The sequence below is a fragment of the Mytilus californianus genome, unplaced genomic scaffold, assembly GCF_021869535.1.
Source record: "Mytilus californianus isolate M0D057914Y unplaced genomic scaffold, xbMytCali1.0.p SCAF_9, whole genome shotgun sequence".
In the NCBI taxonomy this organism is placed as follows: domain Eukaryota; kingdom Metazoa; phylum Mollusca; class Bivalvia; order Mytilida; family Mytilidae; genus Mytilus; species Mytilus californianus.
The window spans coordinates 54,891,548-54,915,767 of NW_026262745.1; the positions used below are offsets into that span (position 1 = coordinate 54,891,548).

The following is a 24,220-nucleotide window of genomic DNA, read 5'->3' on the forward strand; positions in this document are numbered from 1 at the left end:
CAAGTTAAAAAAATGTTTATACCTTAATGTTTTTTACGCTATCCAATCCTACCATTTTCAAAAGTTATTTCTAATTTATCTTAAATATGTTTCCTTTAAAATGAGCCTTAAATGAAAAATTTTATAGGCCCAGAAATAACTCAAAAAAAAATTAAAGTAAATTCAACCTAGACTTATTTCTTGCATTAATTAAATTCTATAATAAACAAGAAATAATTGTACATTGTTGTAACAGGATACTGTTACGAAGTCTCCCAAACAAAGCTCCTATAATTCGTCATTCCCATGGTTGCCTGACATTGGGCCGAGTCCAGTACAAATTGGTATGGTCAAGTTAAGTGATATGCATATGTCATGTATGTGAAGCCTAGGAGATTGACCCTGTATGTCATTCAAACATTCTTGAGTTGACGAACAGGAATATATATGGTTTAGGGGTGAGGATTTCGACCGTTTTCAAGTTCTCAAAAGGTGGGGGTTGATCCCCAGGGGACTCTCCCTTTATTTCATTTGATTTGTTTTAATGTCCCATACAAGAATATATATAGTTTCGGGGTGGGGATCTTGACTGTTTGCAAATTTTAAAAAAGAAGAGGGGTGGGGTGACCCCCATGGACTAATCCCCTATATTTTATTTTATTTGTTTTATTGTCCCATACAAGAATATATATGGTTTAGGGGTGGGGACTAGGGGATCTCAACTGTTTACAAGTTCTCAAACAGGAGGGATGGGGTGACCCCCCAGGGGCTCCCCTATATTTAATTTGATTTGTTTTATTGTTCCATACAAGAATATGTATGGTTTAGGGGTGGGGATTTCGACCGTTAACAAGTTCTCAAACAGGAGGGGGTGGGGTTGACCCCCCGTGGACTCCCCCTATATTTCATTTTATTTGTTTTATTGTACCGTACAAGAATATGTATGGTTTAGGGGTGGGGATCTCGACCATTAACAAGTTCTCAAACAGGAGGGGGTGGAGTTGACCCCCTGTGGACTCCTCCTATATTTCATTTTATTTGTTTTATTGTACCATACAAGACTATGGATGGTTAAGGGGTGGGGATCTCAACCGTTAACAAGTTCTTAACAGAAGGGGATGGGGTTGACCCCCAGGGATTCCCCCTATAGTTCATTTGATTTGTTATATTGTCCCATACATGAATATATATTGTTTAGGGGTGGGGATCTCGACCATTTACAAGTTTTCAAACAGAAGGGGTGGGGGCGACACCTGGGACTCCCCCAAATTATTTTCATTTGATTTGTTTTATTGTCCCATACAAGTATATATATGGTTTAGGGGTGGGGATCGCGACCGTTTACAAGATAAAACACATTTTCAAATTGAAGGGGGTGGGATGACCCCCAGGTACTCACCCTATATTTTATTTGGTTTGTTCTATTGTCCTGTTATCATTACTGAAGGTCGTGTGTGTCTATCACTTACTGTTTTCAAGTAAAAGTCATTTCAAAATTGAAAAAAATAAAATCCAATAGGGTTCTATAGTAAACCCCTCCCTTATTTAGGCCCCTCAAAATACCCCTAAATAGACCCCAATGCACAAACGAAAGATTGATAACTCCGCTAGACATGTTAGTCCAACATTTAATGAAACCCTAAGTAAATCTGACAAGTGGTCCGAGTTGTCTTCTAAGACGGTCAGAGTGGACTCGGTCCGACTTGTCTCGAGGACGAGTTGTCCACATTTCTTAAAACATCCCATCAACGTCGATTTTCGGATCTTTTTCATTCATAAAAACATTAACAACTGACAAGGTCAGTGGTAAACGGGATAATATAATAAAAGAAAGGAATTTAAATGTGCATACATTCAATTGAAATAAATAAAATAATCACAATCTTCTTACACGAAAAGAACATCATTATGAACTAAACTTACTTTAAAACATCAGAATACTTACCTTACGTTTTGTGTAAGTTAAAATTTCCGCCAACTTAGACTACTACATATAACTTTATTTCCTCTATCATAGAGATTTGGTGTACATGAACAATATTCCTGCACCTTTTGCCATTTGGGAAGTGTAAACGACTTGTAATTAAGAGATTTTCGGGGATGAAATATTTCATACAATTGTTCTTTGACATCTTAGCCAAAAGCACATGGGATGATAAACTACGTACAGATTTCTATTGAGCACTACTTACTATGTGCAACTTCAAAAGTTTTGGGTAGTTCGACGATCATTTAAGGTTTTTCTGGTCATATTTTTTGTATTCCAGAATTGAAAGTATGAAAAAAGTGCCTAATTAGTTATTAATAACATATTAGCCAGCTAGATAATAACAATAACACTTTTTACACCATTTAGTGGGAAGAACACAAATCTAGGGTGGTAGCATACATTGGCATAAGGCAGCTGAACTGCCTAAAAATCAACTCGAATATTGCCTATAAATTGACAATTTTTCTGAGAGAGATATGTCTCTAGAAGGAAATTCTAGAAGATCTTTGTGTGACCTCTTCTGGTTTTCCTGTGCTGAGTAAAAATATGGAAGCACACAGATGCTCTTTTTCATTGCTCAGAAGCATTGTTATGCTTAAAATTTGAAAGATTACATCAATATAAATAATTTGTTTTGTATAAAATAAGAAGTATTCAAACTTACGTTGTCACTACACATTGAATATTAAAAGGAAAACCTTTTTAGTTGAAAACTTCATCAATAATTAAAAATTTTTAGAGGTCTGTAAAGAAGCTTGAAAACATTGCGGACATCTACATTTTTTTTTAATGTAACAATTTTATTGTGCAGCTTGAATGTTCAAAAACAGATCCATAGTTTTCAGTATTAATTTATCTTTAGTACCTATAAAATATGTGGTTATTTCAGAAGAAAGTTTCTCTTGACCAAACTAAATATAAGATATATGTGACCCATGTGTAACACTTACTTTTATTTTTAACCTAATCATCAAGTACTAGGTACCTGAACTGGTGATAGTCACAAAAGATGATGGAAATGTTTGATCAATCAACTTAAGTTAAGATTTAAATCAATTTTTAAAAGGTGAAAATGTTGTGAATTACATTATCAAATTGAATGCAGTACTGATATGTTAAATGTGTGAATGGTCAGATGATGGTAGTGTCCGCAACACACTAAATTATAGTTAAATGTAACTTTACAATGAAATTAAAGCAAGAAGCTTAGCTCAAGTCTGAATTAACTAATTAAAGATGAATATAATAGGAAAACAAATATTGATAAAACAATATCTATATATTTTGATTGTTTTTAGTCAATCGAAACAGTATTTGTGTATGTTATGTTGCATTTTTTATTTTTCATTGTAAGATTTCTACTTCCATTAAATTATAATCAAGTGTAATACTTTCAATTGAAAGATATTCAACCATCTTTGGCTGAAATTGAGGAAAAGCAATGTTAAAAAAAACCAAACTGATCAGAAGTGTTGCGGACACTACAGAGTTGCAGACTCTACAGTTCAGTAAAAATTTGATGCTGGAAAGTCTTGGCAATATAGAAACTCATCACTAATAGGTAAATATCTACACAGTGAAGGGACCTATTCACACACAAAACAGTATTTTAACTGCTGCAATAGTTCCCCAGATTTCACAGTGTTGTGGACACTACAAAAAAAGCATCCCCACAACAATCTTGAAAAAAAAGAATAAATATGACAATTTCTATAATCATATGTGATGTAAAAGTATTTTTTTTAGCTTGAATTTGAACGTATACATTATTTAACATATTAAATAGTTATTTGATGGAAATATGATTAACAATTTTTTTTCCTGTTGATTATTAAGCAAGACATGGTGTTTTATTTATAAAATGCATAACAAAGGTGTCGATCACTTAATTTTTTCATAATTTTGCCAATTTTTGTGCTATTTTAATTTGGCAAAGTGCAAAATTAAGCTGAGTCTGATAGATTTTTTTTGAAACATTTGATACCTGACATTTTTTTATCACTTTATATATTTTAAACAATTCAAACTTGCCTCTTTTTACAATGTTACAGCATAATGTAAAAAAATCCTCTGTTAGAGCCCATAAAATATTGATTTTAAAACATGAATCTCAACATAGAGTATCATATATCATTGTAAAGATAAAAGCTTCAACAGACATTATTTTTCCATCATTTTTAAACCTAAACAGACATATTTTCATGCCATTTCATGCATATAACAAAAATTGTGAAGGCTGGGTAAAATATTGTGAAACAGCCGTGAATAAAAAGGTACATGTTAACTAATACATTATCTTTCTGTTTTGTAAATTTCTCTTAGATGTACATTCCAGATATGTGTCAAACAAGAGGAGCTATGCATATACTACTATACTTTACTATTCTTGAAGTTAAGCAAAAAGGGTTTGTCTTAACTTTTAGGAAACAGATTTTTTTTAATTTTCTTAATTTTGATCTCTGTATTTAGATATTCAGCTTTCATAAATAATGCATGTAGTTAAGTTAATTTAATATTGAGTATCACGAACAATGTCTAAAATAATACAAACCTGAGATAATATGGTCTAATGCTGCTATAGCACCAATACCTATCACAATAGAGTTTGTCTGGTTACTCCACCATGTTGGCACAAAAGAAACAAACCATACTCTACTGGTTACAAAGGACATAAAACCTAAAATTATTCCCCAAAATGTGTGGCACCTGAAATTAAAACTTTGATTATTAAAATGTAAATAATAACAGTAAATTTGATGTGAATTCTGTTTATCATAGATATAAGAAGATGTGGTATGAGTGCCAATGAGACAACTCTCCATTCAAGTCACAATTTGTAAAAAGTAAACCATGTTTATATGTATCCTTTCTGCTAAATACATCTATTTCTCATTTAACTACTATTTAAATACTTAGATTAATATACTGCAATATTTTTGTGTGTCTCACTATCTCTGGAAAATTGATTACTACAAGAATAAATAAATTGTAACTTGAAGGTTTTTTCAGTTGTAAATATTTAGCTACTCTGACCATGCTGACAACATAAAAAAATCAAATGGTCGTCCCCTTATTCTTCTTACATGTACATATGAAATTTAATTTTTGGAAACAAACGATGTCAGCTGAGCATAAAAATATACCAATGATATTTTGTCACAAAAATTCAAGCTTGAGTTTTATAGTTTGCATTTTTTAAAATTTATATACTGTTGTACTCGAGTAAAAGTCGATCTGACTATAAGTTGGATGCCCTGATCAATTTCAAAATCTAAGGATTCAGCCTTGACCTTCGTATAAGTCGGTAAAAATTTGGGCCATTTTTTTTTCAGCAGACATTAACTGACGGCTGGTAAAATCAATGCAAAATCCAGAAATAGATGTTTGTTTATTTTAATTTAATTGATGTTCATCATGATTATTTATAATGCTCTTAATAATAAAGACAGGTGAACATTGGTGAATGGGACGACCAAATAATTACAAATGAATTACAATTTACAAACATACCTTATTCTCGAGTCTTTACTCCACAGTGTTACAGTAAAAACTAACATAGCTGCACCTGTTCCAAGTGCTAGTATAGCCAGTCTTATCAATGTAGTACTGGCTTGGAACGATGCAAGGCTTCCAACAGTTGCCAAGCGAAGTATACCTAACATCCATCTATTCTGCAGAAGTTTAAGAACACCTGGTATTCCAACAAGAACTGGTGCAAAAAATGTGACAGCAAATATCTCATATCCAGATAACTCTAACTCATTCAGTGGATAAAACCATATCATAGGTCCAAGACCTTGGAATAAGGACCAAAATACATATCCTAAAATAAAAAGAATAATACATGTATATCACATATCTTTGAAATTAATTAAAAAAACTTTAAAACAAATGTAAAACATGTAAAATGAATGTAAACATCTTATGTATTTTTATATTTTAACCTAAATTTTATTTGAATATATATATATATACATATAGGCATTGCTAGGGTTCCATATTAGTAATTAAAATTAAAATGAAACACCTCAAAATGAATGTGTAGTAAACTGAGTCAGGTCTTTGATTGTATGATTGTTTTTGTTAAGTTAAGTCACAACTTTTGTAGACTCTGGGGTATTTATAGCTTGGTATATTTTATAAACACATATTTACTGTTGTAGAGTGCATGTTTTTCTCTAGATGTCTTTTGGTTATATTTGTTATGGGTTGCTGTCTCAATTTGATATTTTACCCCACATCTCCTTGTAATTTTTTATAATGATCACTAAACAAATTGAAATTCTTCATTCAAATAGTTTCATTTGTAATTGATATACATGAATTGACTTCCAATTAAGGAATTAACAAAATGAGGCATATCTCTTAGTCTAAAAGGAAGGTATTTTGCATTTGATGCAAATGTTTTCTAACTTGCAATAAAAATTTGATGCTGGCCAAATATTGTTTTCTGGCAACAGTTTTTTTTAGACATACATGTGTAGAGGCGATCAAATTTCTTGATCATGTCTGCTGATGGTGTTCTTAGATTAAATTAGAACAAAGGAGGGTGTTAAAGAAAAAAATTAAAGATACAATGTAGCTCTTCATCTAGCCTTCAAAAGCATTTGGACAAATGGCAACTGGTCATGCTGGTACTCAACCAGTATGAGTAGACTGGAAATAAATCACAGCCTTTGTTGTAACTCTTCTGGTTACCATAAATGGATCATAAACTGTTAATTTGGCATCATATGTAAGAGCTGATGTGAAAATTGTTGCTTAGAGAATCATATTCTTCAGCATCATCAAAATTGTTTTAGCAAATTGGTTTCATGCATGCAATGTATGTATTTTTTAATTTTTACACCAATGTATATATATATATATTTTTATGGTTTATATTATATTTTTTGTTGAGGAATACTTTTTACCGATATTTTATAGTGTGTTTGAGATATGTAGTCACCAGATGGCATCAATTAGTAGTTTCCTTATCAGTAAATATATCAGACACACCAGTCTTTTTGATGTCTGAGGTTTTTAGCCGTTCCCCTTTTGGTTTTCCAAGATCCTTTACCATAGGATTTTCAGCATTTCTCTGTCATATAGCTGTTTGAATTCCAACTCTGTCTTTAAAGGTTTCCTGTGCAGCTTCCAGGGTGAAATTTAGTTTGTACTCTTTTAGATTTAAGGATGAGAAATGAAGGCTAGGTCATGTAGGTGAGCATGGTGAGTGTGCATTTTGAATGTGTTAGCGTGTTTTATAATAGTCCAAATAATTATGACGTCTTAAAAGGTTATTTTATTTTTTTGCTGTGACATAGGAAGGCGTCACTGCAAAAAATAAAATAGCCTTTCAAAACCTCATAATTATTTGGACTAGTTTATAACATTGTATTTATTGATCATGTTGATGTTATGGGGAAGGTAAACTCTCTGCTAGTAAAACCGGTCAGTTAGGCTGTTGAAACGAATAGATGCTCATATTAATTGGTGCTGATAAAGTTAGTCCAAGTAATTATAACGTCTGGAACATGTTGAAAGGCTACTTTATTTGTTTTTGCTGTGACGTTTTCCTTTGTCGTAGGAATGTGTCACAACAAAATATAAGTAGTAGGAAGCCGTCACATCAAAAATTAAAATAGCCTTTCAAAACGTCATAATTATTTGGACTACGATAAAGTACATGCAAAATATTTTCCCGTCACCATATCTCATGCCATGGGGTCTCCTTAGAGGAAGCAAGTTAACTCGTACCATTGTAAACTCGTACCATGTAAACTCGTACCAAAAAAGTTAACTCGTATCAACGTAAACTCGTACCACTGGGAAGTCGTACCATTCAGAACTCGTACCACTGCAAACTCGTACCATTAAAAATATATTCAAAAATACGAATGTTTTATGATTTTTTTTTGTAATCTTAATAAAAAAGTTGAATTACTTGAATTTTATACCAGATTTTAATGAAAACTTAGACAAAAATACGAATGTAATTCCTTAATTACCATGCTAATTGATATATTAAATTCCTTTGATTGTATGATTATTGGGTTATTATTAACTAGTCAACTTGTTAATCATATTATTAAATTTTGATTGTTGTTATATAATTTAACAGCTTGGAATTAAAAGCCACACGAACCCCACTTGAAACTGAGGGTGATCTCAGGTGCCTTTTCAGATATCAGTTATTTTCCTCTGTTGCTGGAGCGAGGTGTATCTTCGGCTACAGGTGTTATACATGTATATAAATCGGGAAAATTATAATGACCTTTTGATTATATGAATTAAAACATGGTCTTAATCATGATTTTGTGCAACAATGAGCTGAATATTGTATAAAAATAAATTTCATACTTTCTAACTGTTGGTCATAACCAATTTTAAACCTTTAAAACACAAGAAATAAATTCTCTCATTAAATAAAATTCCTTTTAGAAACAATAGAAAAATACCCAAATCTATTCAATGTTACTTATTTGGAATGATTAAAAATTAAATCAAATAGTTGTCAGTAAAAGTAAAAAAAAGGGTCTGTTCAAGGGAGACAACAAAGCCAATCTGCCACGGTTTTCTCTATCCAATTAGACAAGGAAAATTAGCATAAATTGGTCAGTGTAATTTCAGATTATATACATTTTACAGACTTAAGAGGTATTGAGTGAAATTAAACTATATATTCATCATTAAACACCATTTGAATACATTTAAATAAGTTGGTACGAGTTTACAATGGTATGAATTTACCGTGGTACGAGTTAGCATTGGTACGAGTTTGCATTGGTACGAGTTTTTTTTTACTGGTACGAGTTGACATTGGTACGAGTTTACAATGGTACGAGATAACTATAATTCTCCTTAGAAACGTTATAAAGTAGTCTTACAGAGCATACAAATATACGAAAGAAAGTTCAATATGTAATGTTTCTAAATTCTGAATACCTTGTACACATTCCCTAACTAAAGTTCTAGTTTCAATCATGTTAAAAGGGAGAGTTACTTTATTTCAAAGCTTCATTTCACCGGAAAATCCTACTTGCATTTTGTATTTTACCACAAATTTTAGTCTTGGTCAATGAAAAGCTTTTGTGACTTCTTTCGAAGAAGAATGTTCCTCTTTGGAACCAATTTTAGAAATAGCCAAATCCCAAAGCTAGTCGTAAACAATAATATGACTTCGTCCCCTTTCACAGGTAATGCCTGCCTCATATTATGATGCAGGCATTACCTGTGAAAGGGGACGAAGTCTATATAAATTATTTTTTTTTAATTCAAACATATTTTAAGTTCTAAATCGTTTAAAAAAGAAACGGAAATACCGTATCGTTTCCGATTTTGGTTCTGTTGTTAGGGATTTTAGTTGTGACGTTATTTTAGTTATGACGTCATATTCAATGTAAACAAAGAAACGCTATCATCAGGTAACGTTTTTTCATATCAAAGAATAATTAGAAATGAAATTGTTATTGTGTTCCTTCCTATATTTTACTGGACTGATAACTATATATTTCACTCAAAGTCTCATGACAAACGAGACCGGAAGAAGGAAGCAGATTTCTGCGCAAATGCGGGAATTAAAAAAGTTACAAAAAAAAAGTTAACGCTTTTGAGTTCAATTGTACAATGAAAATTTCGGGAAATTTTCCCGAATTTTTTTTTTTTTATTGATTTTTCTACTGTAATAGGGGACTTCGTCCCCTTAATATACAGCCATATCTCCATTAATATCAAGAAATTGCTCTGCAGTATTGAAATGAAACTATGTTATTAACGATATATAATAACATCAATGATACAAATTTTACCGCATCAGATGAAAATTTCGCCAATAGATGTCATTTTATTGATACAACGAATTCCAAAAATTAGGTAAGTTATGGTGCGTTGTTAGTACAAACTTAAATTTGAATTATTAGTTGTAATTTGAAGATAATATCTGGATACAATCTGGCTGGACCTGCATCCGATGAATTAAACAAACATTATTGAGATCGTGAGTTTCACAACAACTTCCGGTGAAAATGGATCTGATGTTGATATTTTCCTTAACATGTGTCGCTATTTTCATCATTATTTTACTGGTAAACGTCAATTTTCTAATGTCAATTGTCAATTCTACATTTAAATTAAAAGGCCAATGTAAAGTAATGGTGTGTGGATTTATTCTTAGGCCGTTTAGACTCAGAATTAAATCAATCTGCCAAATCTTTTCCGATGTCCGATACCGGCTGTGCCAACGACTGTTACGACAGATTTTATTTCTGGCATTGAAAAAGGAACATTGACAGGGAAGGGATTACAAATACCCTAAAGATGTAAAATACGTATTTTTAAGATACAAATCCTGTCATTCCCTGTAGTGTAGAGTGTAGTCGGTATGATTTTTGAGGACAGTCGTTGTTGCATCAGAAATTTTACACCGGTCTTATTTTGTGTGTGTTTTTTTTTAATACAAAAATGATATACACTCTGTTTATTAATATGAGAAAGTTATTACCTGTGAAAAAGGGTGAAGTCTGTAATATGAGGCAGGCATTACCTGTGAAAGGGGACGAAGTCTGTATGAATTATTTTTTTTTAATTCAAACATATTTTAGGGTGCAGGTCGTTTCGTAACCTGGTCGTTTCGTAACTAGTCGATTCGTAACTTAACTAGGTCGTTTCGTACCTGAGACGTTTTGTAACCTTTTATCAATATATAATAACAATAAGATTAGTAGGTTACGTAAAAAGTAATAAAAAGACTTAGTGATGTATGTGTATATATATATCTATATTTATTTATTAAATAATTGATTGCACATAAATTTACACTTTACAAGTACAGTTTTGCACACATGCAATTAAAACAGAAGAATTTGAATTGTCCATCATCATTTAGATGTACCCCGTCTTTATCAAAGTATTTAGTCTTCTGCCACGATCACAAGTACTTTGGGCTTATTTACTGTTAGTGACATATATGGCGTTTATAGATGAATGAAAAAGGAGTAAAAAAAAAACTGCTATTATACCATTAAGTGAACACTTGTCACTTACATTTATTTAATTTAACCACGCCTAATAATTTATCAATTTAATTCAAATTAAATTTATTCAAAATATTTCACTACTGATTGCTTTTTTGTGTAGTTATTAAACATATATCAGAAATTTTCTCATTCTGGGATAAATACACTCAAAACCAGATGTCCAGTAGTACATTATTAAGGAGGTGTGCTTTTGTTTACGGACCAACTGCTGCTGCTGCTCCGGCCCACTAAGACTTTGTTTCATGTTTATACCAGGTTTTTTCGGATGAAAAATCAGGCTTTATGCCAGTATAAGCATGCAAACAAAGGACAACATAGTGATGTATCTGAAAGAAAGAAAAAGAACAGAGTAAGATAAAGTGTTCTTTAAAAAAAACCAAAAAACTTTAACTCCGCCAACGCCGGTCGTGTGCCATAGGTCGTGTGCCATTAATCTACTTAATCACTTTACACCTACTGTAATTACTTTTTATTACCTGTCATTAGTTGTCATAAAACCATTAAAGCTGTCACCGAGCGTAATTACAAATTAACCAATTAGCCAATAATTAAAAAGATTTCAGAAAATTTTAAGTTAAAAATATTACAATATTGTTATTATTAGATGAACAATTGTATCATTTTTAAATAATAACTTTAACTTTTTCATTTAAACTAATTAATTTAAACTAACACTTTATAACCATATATAATATTATGACTGGGTATTGATTGTTTTGATGAATACTGTGATATGTAAATATTTGTCAATCAATATGTGACACTATAATAAAATAAATATTTTATAATTACAAAAGGTACGAAACGTCTCAGTTACAAAACAACGTAGTTACGAATCGACCAGGTACGAAACGACCAGGTTACGAAACGACGTGCATTCATATTTTAACTTCAAAATCTGTTCAAAAAAGAAATGGAAATACCCTTACGTTTCCGATTTCGGTTCTGTTGTTTGGAATTTTAGTTGTGACGTTATTTATGTTATATTCAAGATAACGTTTTTTCATATCAAGCCATTCAAGGAATTATTAAAAATGGAATTGGTATTGCGTTCCTTCCTATATTTTACTAGACTGATAAATATATATTTTACTCAAAGACTCATGCAAATGAGACCGGAAAAAGGAAGTAGATTTCTGCGCAAATGCGGGAAAATAAAAAAGTTAACGATTTTGAGTTCATTAGTAAAATGAAAATTTCGGGAAATTTTCCCGATTTTTTTTTTTTTTTTTTTATTGATTTTTCTACCGTAATAGGGGACTTCGTCCCCTTATTACAAATTAAATTTTCATTGTATTGTTGATTTTCTTTTTTTTTTGGTAATCTATTATCACATACATGTATTAATTTAGCTGTGGAAATGTAGCTCTTACATTTTGTAGGTCCTTATGATGATAAGGATCTAAGAGCTACCATTCCACAGCTAATCAGATTATAAATCTGTGTGACATGGTATAACTTACAGCATGGCAGCGTTCGTCAACAGAACATGAACAGGGTAATGTGCAAGTGTAACTGTTAGCAAAAAAATGTTAAAGATGTTGAGCTCATTAGCATATTGATTTTACTGCTGTTATTGAGGACTTCGTCCTCATATTAAATTAATTGCCAATTCCTGTAATCAAAATCAACTCTGAACGCAAATGCTAATGTCAGGCATGATGTTGAGGGTTTACAGTTGTAAATGTCAGGCTGTTGAAATTTGAAGATACTCAAAATAATGAGTGCAGATATTGTTTATGACTTTTCCTTTTTCAAACATATATATGTAGATCGCAGCATAGATAAGTCTAAATTTCTTTTTTTAATCGTAGGTCTCAATTTTATGTGACAGGATTGCTTCCCTTGAATAGTAGAAACTTGGTCATCCGTAAGAGTTTGAGCTAGTGAAGTACTGTACTTCTTTAGCTTAGTCGGTTAGAGTGTAACACAGAGGTCCTGGGTTGAAGACAATGTGATTTTATAATAAGAATCATGCTCTCCAGTTACACATTCTATGAGGGTTATCTCAACAGCCAATTGGATCAAAAAGCATAAATGTCACATATTATTTTTGTTTTGCACCATCTGCTTTTATGTTTATTTCCTAAAAATTATGTACTGAAAAGACATTGATCACTTAAAACATTAAAGCCTTTATTGTAAGTGTTTGTACATAATCATGATAGTGTAGCAAACATTTTTAATATTTAGAGGTTTTGTTATGCAATATAAAAAGTAAAATCACAAAAATACTGAACTCCGAGGAAAATACAAAAAGGAAAGTCCCTAATCAAATGGCAAAACTAAAAGCTCAAACACATCAAACAAATGGATAACAACTGTCATATTCCTGACTTGGTACAGGCATTTTCTTATGTAGAAAATGGTGGATTGAACCTGGTTTTATAGCTAGCTAAACCTCTCACTTGTATGACAGTCGCATCAAATTCCATTATAATGACAACGATGCGTGAACAAAACAAACAGACACAATGTGTAAAAATGTCAAAAATAGGGGTACAGCAGTCAACATTGTGTTATCATCTTAATCACTATAAAAACAAACAAATGTAACGATGAAGCACAATAAGGCATACATCAAATTTAACATCCTCATTTTGCTTTTTTATTATACGATTTTAAAATTGCGCGTTTGAAATTCACACAGGTAGACATAAAATAATTTTGTCGTTCAAAGTATGACGGGAGTATTAGCATGATTAGCAAGCATTAATAATGCTCGTATGTCTCAATGAACTTCAGAAGCAGAACAATCATGATAGTATAGACTTTTTTTTAGTATAACTCTTTCTTTTGTTAGTTTTGTGATTTTTATTAATTTTTTTTACCAATCATGAAATATATTTACTTTTTTTAAAATATTTTTACCAAATGTGTATTTTTTTATCATATTTTTTACACTTGTTGTATAATGTAAATTCATGTCTTATTCAATGCATTTTCCAATATACTTGTTGCATATGTTGATCAAAATACAAGCATAGAAGATCAGTCACAGGTTATCATGGTTATGAAATCTCAAAAGTTTCTGCTGACAGATAATTATGCAATCACAAATTTAAATGCAAGTTCTATTTAATGTGTTATAATGTTATCTCACATTCTTTGCAATCTTGAAAAAAACCTTTGCATATATTTTTGAATTTACTGTACTTTGAACTTAAATATTTTATTGTAGGGTTTAGTGATGCTACTTGTTACAAGTGAAACCTATCCAAATCTTGGAAGATTTGACAGTGAGAAAGTTTTTACTGATCCTAAAAAAGATGGAAAGGAAGAATTCCCAAGTATTCATGATCCTCCCAGTGTAGATTTGTCTGTTATTGTACCTGCCTACAATGAGCAAGACAGATGTAAGAATAAAATTATATATCATAGATTGTTCTATTCAGTAAAATTATTTTAAAGATTGAAAGAAAGTAGTACTATCTTATTATCTACTAGACTAAAGTTAAGATAAACTTAAACCTGTCAGAAAATTTTATATTTGACACAATCATTTAGTATGTACTGCACTACTTGTGTACATGTGGAGAGTTGTCTCATTGGCAATCAAACCACATCTTCTTATTTTTATATGTACATGGCGTATGCAAAAAGATATTGATATAATTTAGATTTTATTTTTTTAAATGAATTGTTTTAACATTGATGATGTACCATATATTTTTCTTTTGCTAACAGTACCCACAATGATGGATGAAGCTTTGGAGTATTTAGAAAAGAGACAAGTAAGTTTTATATAAACAACCATTTTTAATATCAGGCTTGTTTGACAAAATTGTGGATTTTTATTTGTCTATGTACATGTGATGTAGAGGCCTAGGCCTATGTAGGCATATATTATGTTATGAACAAAACAATACAAGATACATTTGTACAAATAAAAAGAGATGTAAGTTTATATGTTAATGGGAAATAAACTCAGTTACACAAAAGATGTCTAAAGGTCGAAGAAGAAACTTAAATTATTGACCACTGTCATTATGAACCAGCTTCTGTTAAGGTAATCTAATTCTTTGAATTCATGCACTAGAAAAATCTCTTCAAAACTACTGAACCTGTCATAATAATCCAGTTTATGTCATTTTTAGTCAATTTTTATGTAATTATGCCATCTGTTGTCTAAAATTCAATCTGGTTAAATATTCATAATATTTGAAAGTCTCCGCAGTTAGGTTTTTACACATTATTATCAATTATATTAGCAAAGTTCTGATGATTGTGTAATGCTAGTATTTAGGCCAAATTGTGTAATGCTCTTGTATTTAGGCCAAATAAGACCTTTAAAGCACCTTCTCCTTTTCAATGTTTTAAGATGCATAAATGTCATTTTATTTCATTTTCAGACAGAGTCACCATCATTTACATATGAAATCATCATTGTTGATGATGGTAGTTCAGATAAAACTTCAGAAGTAAGTACATATGCCATATGAGTTTTGCTCATTGTTGAAGGTTGTACAGTGACTTATAGTTGTTAACTTCTTTGTCGTTTGATCTCTGGTTAAGAGTTGTGTCATTGGCAATCATACCACATCTTCTTGTTTCTATACATAGCTATAAGTCATAAAGGTTTTGAATTGTTCTAATATTAAATTTTTTGGGGATACAGGTTGTTTTTATTATTTTCCTTTGTCTGGCAAATGTCTAGTATAATTTATTAAGTATAAATCGTTTGCAGACTTACATCAAACAATGATGTTGTTTTAGCAAAAATTGAGTGACAACAATTGGGTATATTGAAAATATATTTTTCATACTAAATGATTTCTCATTGTTACTGATATTTATCATCACATTTATGACATTTGAAAATAATTTAAAGAAATTGCATATCTTTTTCTGATTAAATTAGTTTTAGAGTTACTAAATCTTTCCAATTAACTTGGCCAAAAATATGTACATGGATCTGTATTCATGTACATGATATTGTACAATGTTTTGGCTGCAGGGCATATAAAAATAAAGTTTATGCAACAAATCACTTCCTCTTAGACTGTCACATTCAAATGTCATTAAATATTTCCTTGTACCACTTTTTTTCAAAAGAATTCTAACTTTATAAAAAAAAATATTGACAAATGATCCAAAAATCTACTGAAAATTGAATAATTGTTTAATTGCAGATGTATATTGATTTATCAAGTCTTAAAGTGATTTCTATAAAAAAAATATAGGATAACAGATTTTTCTTTTATATTAATAAAATAGTTTCAAACATCAGTTTTTTTTTTACATGAACAGATAGTTTGTTTAGCATCACTAATTGTTTTATTAAATACTGTAAGTTCAGAAATTATTGCGTACATTTATTATTGCGATTTTGTCATTTTAGACTAAAATGCGATTTTAAATTTTGCAATATTGAGAAAAATCCTGTTTAATTCATATAAAAAATTTCAAAATGCGAGTTTAAATTATTGCGATTATAACCCTGTCGCATTTTTCCCAATAATAAAACATCACAATAATTTCTGAATTTACAGTACACAATTCTTACAACTGTAAATTTTTAGTATTTTTCACTGTTGATCACATATTTTAAAAATGATTTTATTCTGTTTATGTATTTGCCAGATTAAATGCCAAAAGATTTTTATGGTCCATTAATAGTTTGTTATGAATGCAGGGAACAGTACATTTTAATTGATTTATAAATCATATTATGCATTCATGTATATTGATCTGTCTACTCCATATTTCTAATAATAAAAAAATTAAAAAGGATAACTTTCATCACCAAAAATACAGTCTTTTACAAACAAACACACTGGTTCTTTTATCTGTATAATTGTAAGAATAAAACTAAGTCATTCTTTCAGAAAATATAAAAAAAAAATGTTTATTATAGACAGGTTTGACTTATTCCAAGAAGTGCGGTACAGATAAAGTTAGAGTTCTAACATTAGAGAAAAACAGAGGCAAAGGTGGAGCCATTAGATTGGTTTGTATAACATCAGGAATTTTCAAGAGGCTGAAAAAAGATCTTGCTTTTAATTTTTGTTTAAACGACTGTGTTGTGTTTACCATAGAAGAAAATTGATGTAATCTTTTGGTTTTTAGTAATAACAGTAATAGGTCATGAGAGTCTCTTCCCTAGTTTCACTCCAAAGTTCAATTAATATTTCATGTATTCAAATCTTATTTCATGGCGATGCACCTATCTCAATGATATGACTGAGATTATTTTGCAAACCTTTTGGACCCATATCCCAATCTGCCATTTCGGACAATTGCCTTTCAGTTTGATCATGTCTGGCAAATATGACAGTTTCCGGAACCCTGTAAGGGACTGTTAATTATAAATACTTTAATTGGATGTTAAAAATTCAAATGCATTACAAATTAACATTAATTTTTTATCCATTGAGCTTTTGTGTTATTTTAAAAACAATCTGCTTCAAAATAGGGTTGCTATCACATGATGAGTAGCCCACATCTCCTTTTATTCATATCACACAATGAATAACCACTGATAAAAACTAGTTGATACATATCTCCAATTGATCACAATATGAAGAGGGTGGTAAAGGGTTATTCGTGCAATGTGTTTTGCCATTTTTGCCGTGAAAAAGGTTCGTTATTCACAGTGTTTCGTGAAATCGGTAAAAAGATCAACGTGCAAGAAATTTTTATTTGTTCCTTCATCGTGAAATGGCAATTTTATTTCGCATTCTTTCGTGCAGATACCCCCCTTTACGCCCCTCTATGAATATGATGAAATCAAATCATGTGAAAAGTGTCACAGATTTCTTTAGAAAATGTGATGTTTAAATGGAAAAGTCATTTGACTATTTACTGTAATTAAAGAAAAAAAATCTAAATCATTAAATACTTGAATTTATGGAATCTAAGAAAACTATTAGTTGAACAAGATTTAATACTGCAGTTTACAGTCCATTTAGTAATTGAATTGGAAAACAAGTCAAATTTATTCTGCCTTGAAATATTTTATATCCCCATTTACTTTGATTTTTTAGGGTATGTTTGTAGCTAGGGGTAAACTATTATTATTTGCTGATGCTGATGGAGCCAGTCAGTTCAGTGATTTTAGAAAGTTAGAAGTAGAAATGAAGAAAATAAATAAAAAACCAGACAATTTAGCTGTTGTTTGTGGTTCTAGAGCTCATTTAGAGGAAGATTCTATAGCACAGGTATGTGAAATAATAATATTTATATCAAGTGTAAATGTACAAAAATATGCAGTACTTCAGACATTTTTAAGTACTGTAAATTCAGAAATTTTTGAGAGGATTTTATGAAATGCGAATAATGCGTCTAGGGAAGTATAGCAATAATAAGAACTCGCATTCTGATATCTTATACATATATCTGTAAGCAGATTTTCCTGAAATTGCAATAATTAATCTCGCATATTTGTCCATTCTTCAAAAATAGCAATAATAAATGCATGCAATAATTTCTGAATTTACAGTAATGTGAATATGTTATTACTTTCTTTTTAAGTTTTAACTTTCATGATAAATCAAGATTTGATAATCAACACGATACATATTTTCGTTCTTTTCCATTGTTTGAAATGTTCAAGGTCTGAAACCTGAAAGAGAAAAGCCCTCAATCCTATGAATTTTAACAAACCATGAAAAACTGGCACATATGAATAGTAGTGCTTCAACTGAAAAAGGGTTTGATTTTGATTATTTTCTTTTTAACATTATTTTAGTTCCTTAAGCTTTAGTTTTTATTGTTGTTTTTTTAAAATTGTATAGCCATTTTAACAGCAAGTTATTACTCTCATATTAAAATCAGTTTTCATAACAATTGCTGTTAAATTCTAAACTTGCTTTTATAAAGCCTAGAAACCATATTGGTCAACAGGTGGAACTAGATTATTCTCCTACAATAGTGAATATAATTCGAGTTTTTATGTCCCACCTACGATAGTAGAGGGGCATTATGTTTTTTCATCTGTGCAACCATTCGTCCGTCCGTCTGTCTGTCCCGCTTCAGGTTAAAGTTTTTGGTTGCTTCAGGTTAATGTTTTTGGTCAAGGTAGTTTTTGATGAAGTTGAAGTCCAATCAACTTGAAACTTAGTACACATGTTCCCTATGATATGATCTTTCTAATTTTAATGCCAAATTAGAGTTTTGACCCCAATTTCACTGAACATAGAAAATGATAGTGCAAGTGGGGCATCCGTGTACTATGGACACATTCTTGTTCTAGTTTAAAAAAATATAAAAAAAAACTTTAAAACAAAAACAGTTGTTTTTTGATGTTTAAGATTTGTAAATATTTATTCAGATATTTAAATATAAACTGCAAAGCCTAATAAGTCTTATTGACACTTGATTACATTGTGATCCAAGTGAACGGGTTTGTTTTTATCATTACTATTTCATTCTTTAGTTGTTCCAAGATAAAGTAAAATGTCTTTGTTGTATTTTTTTTATTAAATTTAATATGAGTTGAATTGAACAATCCAATGTCACACCATTTGAATAGATTAAAATTAAAATGCAACAGTCAAGGGATCTACATACTGACAATTGCAAGATCTCAAGAAGTTTTCAGTTTAAACTGGCCAACTAATAGATATATGTAAAATATAGTCCAAATATTTTGTCATTATTTTAATGCAAAATAAGGTGACAAATCAAATAAATCTTTCATTACAAAAACAGTTTTGAAAATTAAATGGATTGCTGAAAAGGAAAAGAAAAATAAGATATTATGAGATTTATGTATTGGGTATTATGTGCTTAATTTCATTGTTTTATAAACAAAGAATAAATACAAAATTAGAAGCAAACAAAAATATTGAGAAGACAAAGAAGCCTACCAGTGCTGCTATGCTTTGATTGATACTAGTTACATTTGAATTAAAATAAAACCATAAAGGTCAACTTTTTTAGTGGACAACAAAATATATATATATGCATGCCAACTTCTTTACATCCTTTAAATAAAACACTTTTTATTTTTTTCAGAGATCCTTTTTCCGTACGATATTAATGAAAGGATTCCATTTTGTTGTATGGTTTCTATGTGTTCGAGGTATAAAAGACACACAATGTGGATTTAAGTTATTGACAAGAGAGGCAGCCATTTTATTATTTTCAAATTTACATGTAGAGAGATGGTAAGTAATAGAACGTCTGCAGCAATGGTGTTAACAGATAGTGTAGTATACAAAGTATCTTTCAGAATTAAAATGACAGTAAAAGTGAAATCAGACACATGATCTCACATATACAAATAAGGAGATGTGATATGATTGCCAATGAGAAAACTAATCAGCAGAGACCAAATGATTTTAGACGTCTTAAAAATGGATATATTGATGGATGTATGTTTAATGTCCAGTGTGTGATCTTTCTACCATATTTAGAACAATAATGTTTATGTGATACAACTATAAACCGTGATTTGGATTGGACTTGGACCAAATACTGAGTTGATTTAAAAATGCAAGACATAAGGTAGATGCAGTAGGGTATGTTAACTTACTCCGGCACAATATTCAGAGCTTGCATTTAGGTGCTGCCTGTTTTGACAGACACCCAGCAAAACCAAATTATAAGTCTTTGGTATTACCTAATAATTAGAAACTCATGATCTGCTGCCTTTAAGGGTATATATTTAGTTAGAATGATTGTTTATTCAACTGGCTTCCAGATTAACTGTGATGTTGACCATTTTAGATATATTCTAATACCATCTCTTTCAATATGGTGTCAATATCTTAATTCTTAAAAACAAGGTAAAAAATCACCATTAGTCAGATAAAAGATATGGAAATTTGAATGAGACAGTAACCACACAGCACAAAATACTAAAAAAGAAAGATTTCCACTTAAATTATTTATTTGTATACTAGTACATTAAAGAAACTAATTTGAACAACATGATGAAATTTATGATGTTTTCATTTCAGGGCATTTGATGTAGATATGTTATATTTAGCACAATATTTTAGTATACCAATAGCTGAAGTAGCAATAGTGTGGCAAGAAATAGAAGGTAAACTATATTTGCTGTAATGGTAAATAAATTGATACATTTTGATTATGTGTAGAATGCATTATATGCTTAAAGCTTTAAAGGATAGCGGATCCTTACTTTGTCTTTAACTGTACAGGGGACACAATGATAGTCTTAAATTCACTTGTATGGACTACAGATTCAAGAAACAGATTAATATTTTTTTGCAATTTTGAGGTGTTATACATATATGACTTAAGCTTGTATGCAGACTTTGGCAAAACAATGAAATCAAATACCGAAGATAATACAATTATTCCTCAATCCACATAAATTGGCATACACTAAAATAAAAAAAAAACACACTAGGTAGAGATTAGTACTAATATAATTCTTTTTTTTGTTGTACAGGTTCTAAGATGATTCCAGTATGGAGTTGGTTACAGATGGGTAGAGATCTCATATTAATAAGACTAAGATATTTGATAGGTGCATGGAAAATTAGGTCTGATGTTAAATCTTTATAGAACATTTTGTTATTACTTGTTAAAATGAATAAAATGGTTTGATTTAGTTAATTTATATGATTTATATGATTTATATTTTTGTTATCTCTTTTTTCAGTGAAATACAATCATGGTTGGTAAATCTCACCGAAGTTAGTTTCAACCCTTGGAATCTACACCCCTTTCAATATTTAACATGAATATATCAAAATCTATAAACTTTATAACTTTTTATATTTTATTTGAAAATCTGTATTGTAATTTGCATTGCAGATTAAAATAAGTTCTACATTTTGTATAATAGAAAAAGTTTTCCATTTTGATTTTATAAATAAACAGCCCCGGTTGACCTGGGGTCATTTGCATTTGGGGGAAAACGAGTCATTGGACATGGTGACATGAAGATTTTTGCTTTGTGACATCAAATTTTTCTGGGGAAAGATCACATTTTGTTATGCTTGAGGGACTTTTATTTTTAGCTCATGTTTCTTTGAATGCAATAGTTAGATAGGTTAAATGTTGTGCCTTAAAAAACAGGCGACTTTATATTAATAGGTTAAATGCAAATTGTTATCCCTCTAAGACACAATTAAAGTTTATATTTTAATAATTTTCAATGCATTTATCAATTTATTGTTTTATTGAACACTAAGGAAGCAAACTTTTTTTCTGTGTTTCTTGTTTCAACATTGATAGGTAAAGAGTGTTTTAATTAGAACAAACTAATATTAACAAATGGTATTTGTTGTCTGTTTTAAATCTTCTTCTGTGTCAGATTTATGATTGAATACATAAATATGGAACAAGATTAGAATTTGAAATATTAAAAAGCTTTTAATAACTTTATTAAGGCAATGATATTAGATATAGTTTAATTGATTGGTCAAATATTTATGTGAAGATACCCTTTACAGAATCAAATCCTGTTCATTAGAAAAATGACAGTTGTACTTCATTTGCATAGTTTTTTCAGAAAAAAATTCCTAATTAACAGCTTTTAGTCTAGTCAGATTTTAAAATTATAAACAAATTATATTATGGTATTTTGGTGCATTTATGTACAGTAAAATAATCATTTTAACAATTTCTTGCACACAGTTATATCATAACTATCCACCTTACAGACAGATCTATATATTACTTGTCTTTGCAACTTTTTTTTTAATTGCTAAAATTGAACTAGTTGTTTTTAGAAATCCAAAAGAAAAGATATTGATTTTATACAGGCTGTTAAGTTCTAAAAATAGAATATTTAGTTATGAATTCTTGTATATTTTTAGATATGTCATCTTTGGTTCAAATATTATTGCAATAGAACATTTAATTTGGTTCTTATAAAACATAATTATATTTGGGGTATTAAAGTATTTAAAGTTCTCTAATAAGTGGTTATTCCACTAATGTGTTTATTAGTTGTGAGTCAGTTTAATTATGATGAAGTACACACGCATTGTTATACTAAAGTTTATTTTTCTATTGATGATTGCTTCTGTTTGTATTTGATGTGAGTGAATTCTTTGAAATTTGTGTATTACTTTTTGTGTTCATGCACTACACATTTTATGCCATAAGGGTGTGTGAATTGCATATTATACATGTAGGTATACATGCATATCACATACTTTGTATTTTTCAAAAAAGGATGGCCATGCAATTTGAATATTTCTGATAATATCCTTTGGTGATTGCCACTGAATGCACTAATTTCTTTGACTTGTTAGGTTAAACATGTTTACTAAAGACAAATGTTTTGCTGAAAATATATTTGATTTTTTATGATTGAAAATTAGATATTATGTTAGTGATATTATAAAATTTGTAAGATATTTGAAAGGAATATCGATTACAAAATACAAGCACTTATAAAGCAAAAATCAAAAGAAATTTGCTCAATAAATCCTGTTACTTTTTAATTTCTTTCTCATGGTTTTTTATATAGTCATATTTTATTTGGATAATTTCTTAATATTTACAGAATATCTGTGATTTAACTTTTCTTAATCCAAAATAAAATAGTTATGAATCTATATATGAGATGTTGTTAGTACTTGAAGGAGATATTTGAGTGAAAATGATATGTACAATAAATAATTACTTTCTAAGACTTAAGTTTTTTATATGCCTTGTAGATGAATATCACATAGACTAACATTTCAAAGCAATAGGCAAAAAGGTTATTACAATACACAATTTATGATTTGTTCCAACTTGTTGCAGGACATCTAAATCAGGTTGATGTGATTTTTGGATAGGGAAGGTAACAACAGCAGAGTCCATACCTACAACATATACATGGAAAATGTCATTTCGTTGTTGAACAATATGTTGCTCCAGTAGAGTTACAAGGTCACATTAAAGAATTGCCTCAGGTCACCAGGTCACTTTAAACCAAATAAAACATTTAACAAAACGGTTTTGAACATTTTTAAAGGTCACAGCTTCTTTAAAATGAGATGTCTGATTGCAATGTCACAGGCGGGAGTTGATTATGTTGGAGCCACCAGTAATGTGATTATAAAATGATAAATAAAGACCTTATTAAATATATGGCAACGTAGTTTCTGCATGTTCTAAACTCTGTAATCACGTTGTAATATACAAACCAATAGAAAAATCTTAAGGAAATGCATTACCGGTAAACCAAAAATGCAGCAAGACTCTGGGCCTCTTTTCACAAAAAATTTTACGACACAAATTGATTGTGACTTATACTGAAATATTTATGACTTACAAGAAGATTTTTTGTGAAATGAGTGTTGACAGGTTTAATTTAAGG

At 30.2% G+C, this 24,220-nt stretch overlaps 2 protein-coding genes across 2 annotated transcripts in view; one reads left to right on the forward strand and one right to left on the reverse strand.

Annotated features, from left to right (window-relative positions):
• LOC127714101 (PGAP2-interacting protein-like) overlaps positions 1–9,004 on the reverse strand; it is a 45,184-nt gene extending 36,180 nt beyond the window's left edge. The window contains exons 1-3 of the mRNA XM_052220062.1: positions 8,897–9,004; positions 5,480–5,792; positions 4,521–4,675 (exon numbers count right to left, since the gene is read on the reverse strand). Coding sequence (XP_052076022.1) covers positions 4,521–4,675; positions 5,480–5,792; positions 8,897–8,936 — 508 coding nt within the window. The 5' untranslated portion in view covers positions 8,937–9,004. The remainder of the gene's footprint in view (positions 1–4,520; positions 4,676–5,479; positions 5,793–8,896) is intronic.
• Positions 9,005–9,963: 959 nt separating this feature from the next.
• On the forward strand, positions 9,964–23,544 carry LOC127714757 (dolichyl-phosphate beta-glucosyltransferase-like). The gene is made up of 9 exons (XM_052220803.1): positions 9,964–10,035; positions 14,168–14,342; positions 14,674–14,720; positions 15,339–15,407; positions 16,844–16,936; positions 17,973–18,146; positions 19,945–20,096; positions 20,892–20,977; positions 21,350–23,544. The coding sequence occupies exons 1-9, from the start codon at positions 9,976–9,978 to the stop codon at positions 21,463–21,465; spliced, it is 972 nt and encodes a 323-aa protein (XP_052076763.1). The 5' UTR covers positions 9,964–9,975; the 3' UTR covers positions 21,466–23,544.
• The last annotated feature ends 676 nt before the right edge of the window (positions 23,545–24,220 follow it).

Coding starts and splice junctions, on each gene's coding strand:
- LOC127714757 (XM_052220803.1), top strand. CDS start 9,976: ATGGATCTGATGTTGATATTTTCCTTAACATGTGTCGCTATTTTCATC. Junction 10,036..14,167: donor TTTTCATCATTATTTTACTG/GTAAACGTCAAT, acceptor ATTTTATTGTAG/GGTTTAGTGATGCTACTTGT. Junction 15,408..16,843: donor GTTCAGATAAAACTTCAGAA/GTAAGTACATAT, acceptor TGTTTATTATAG/ACAGGTTTGACTTATTCCAA.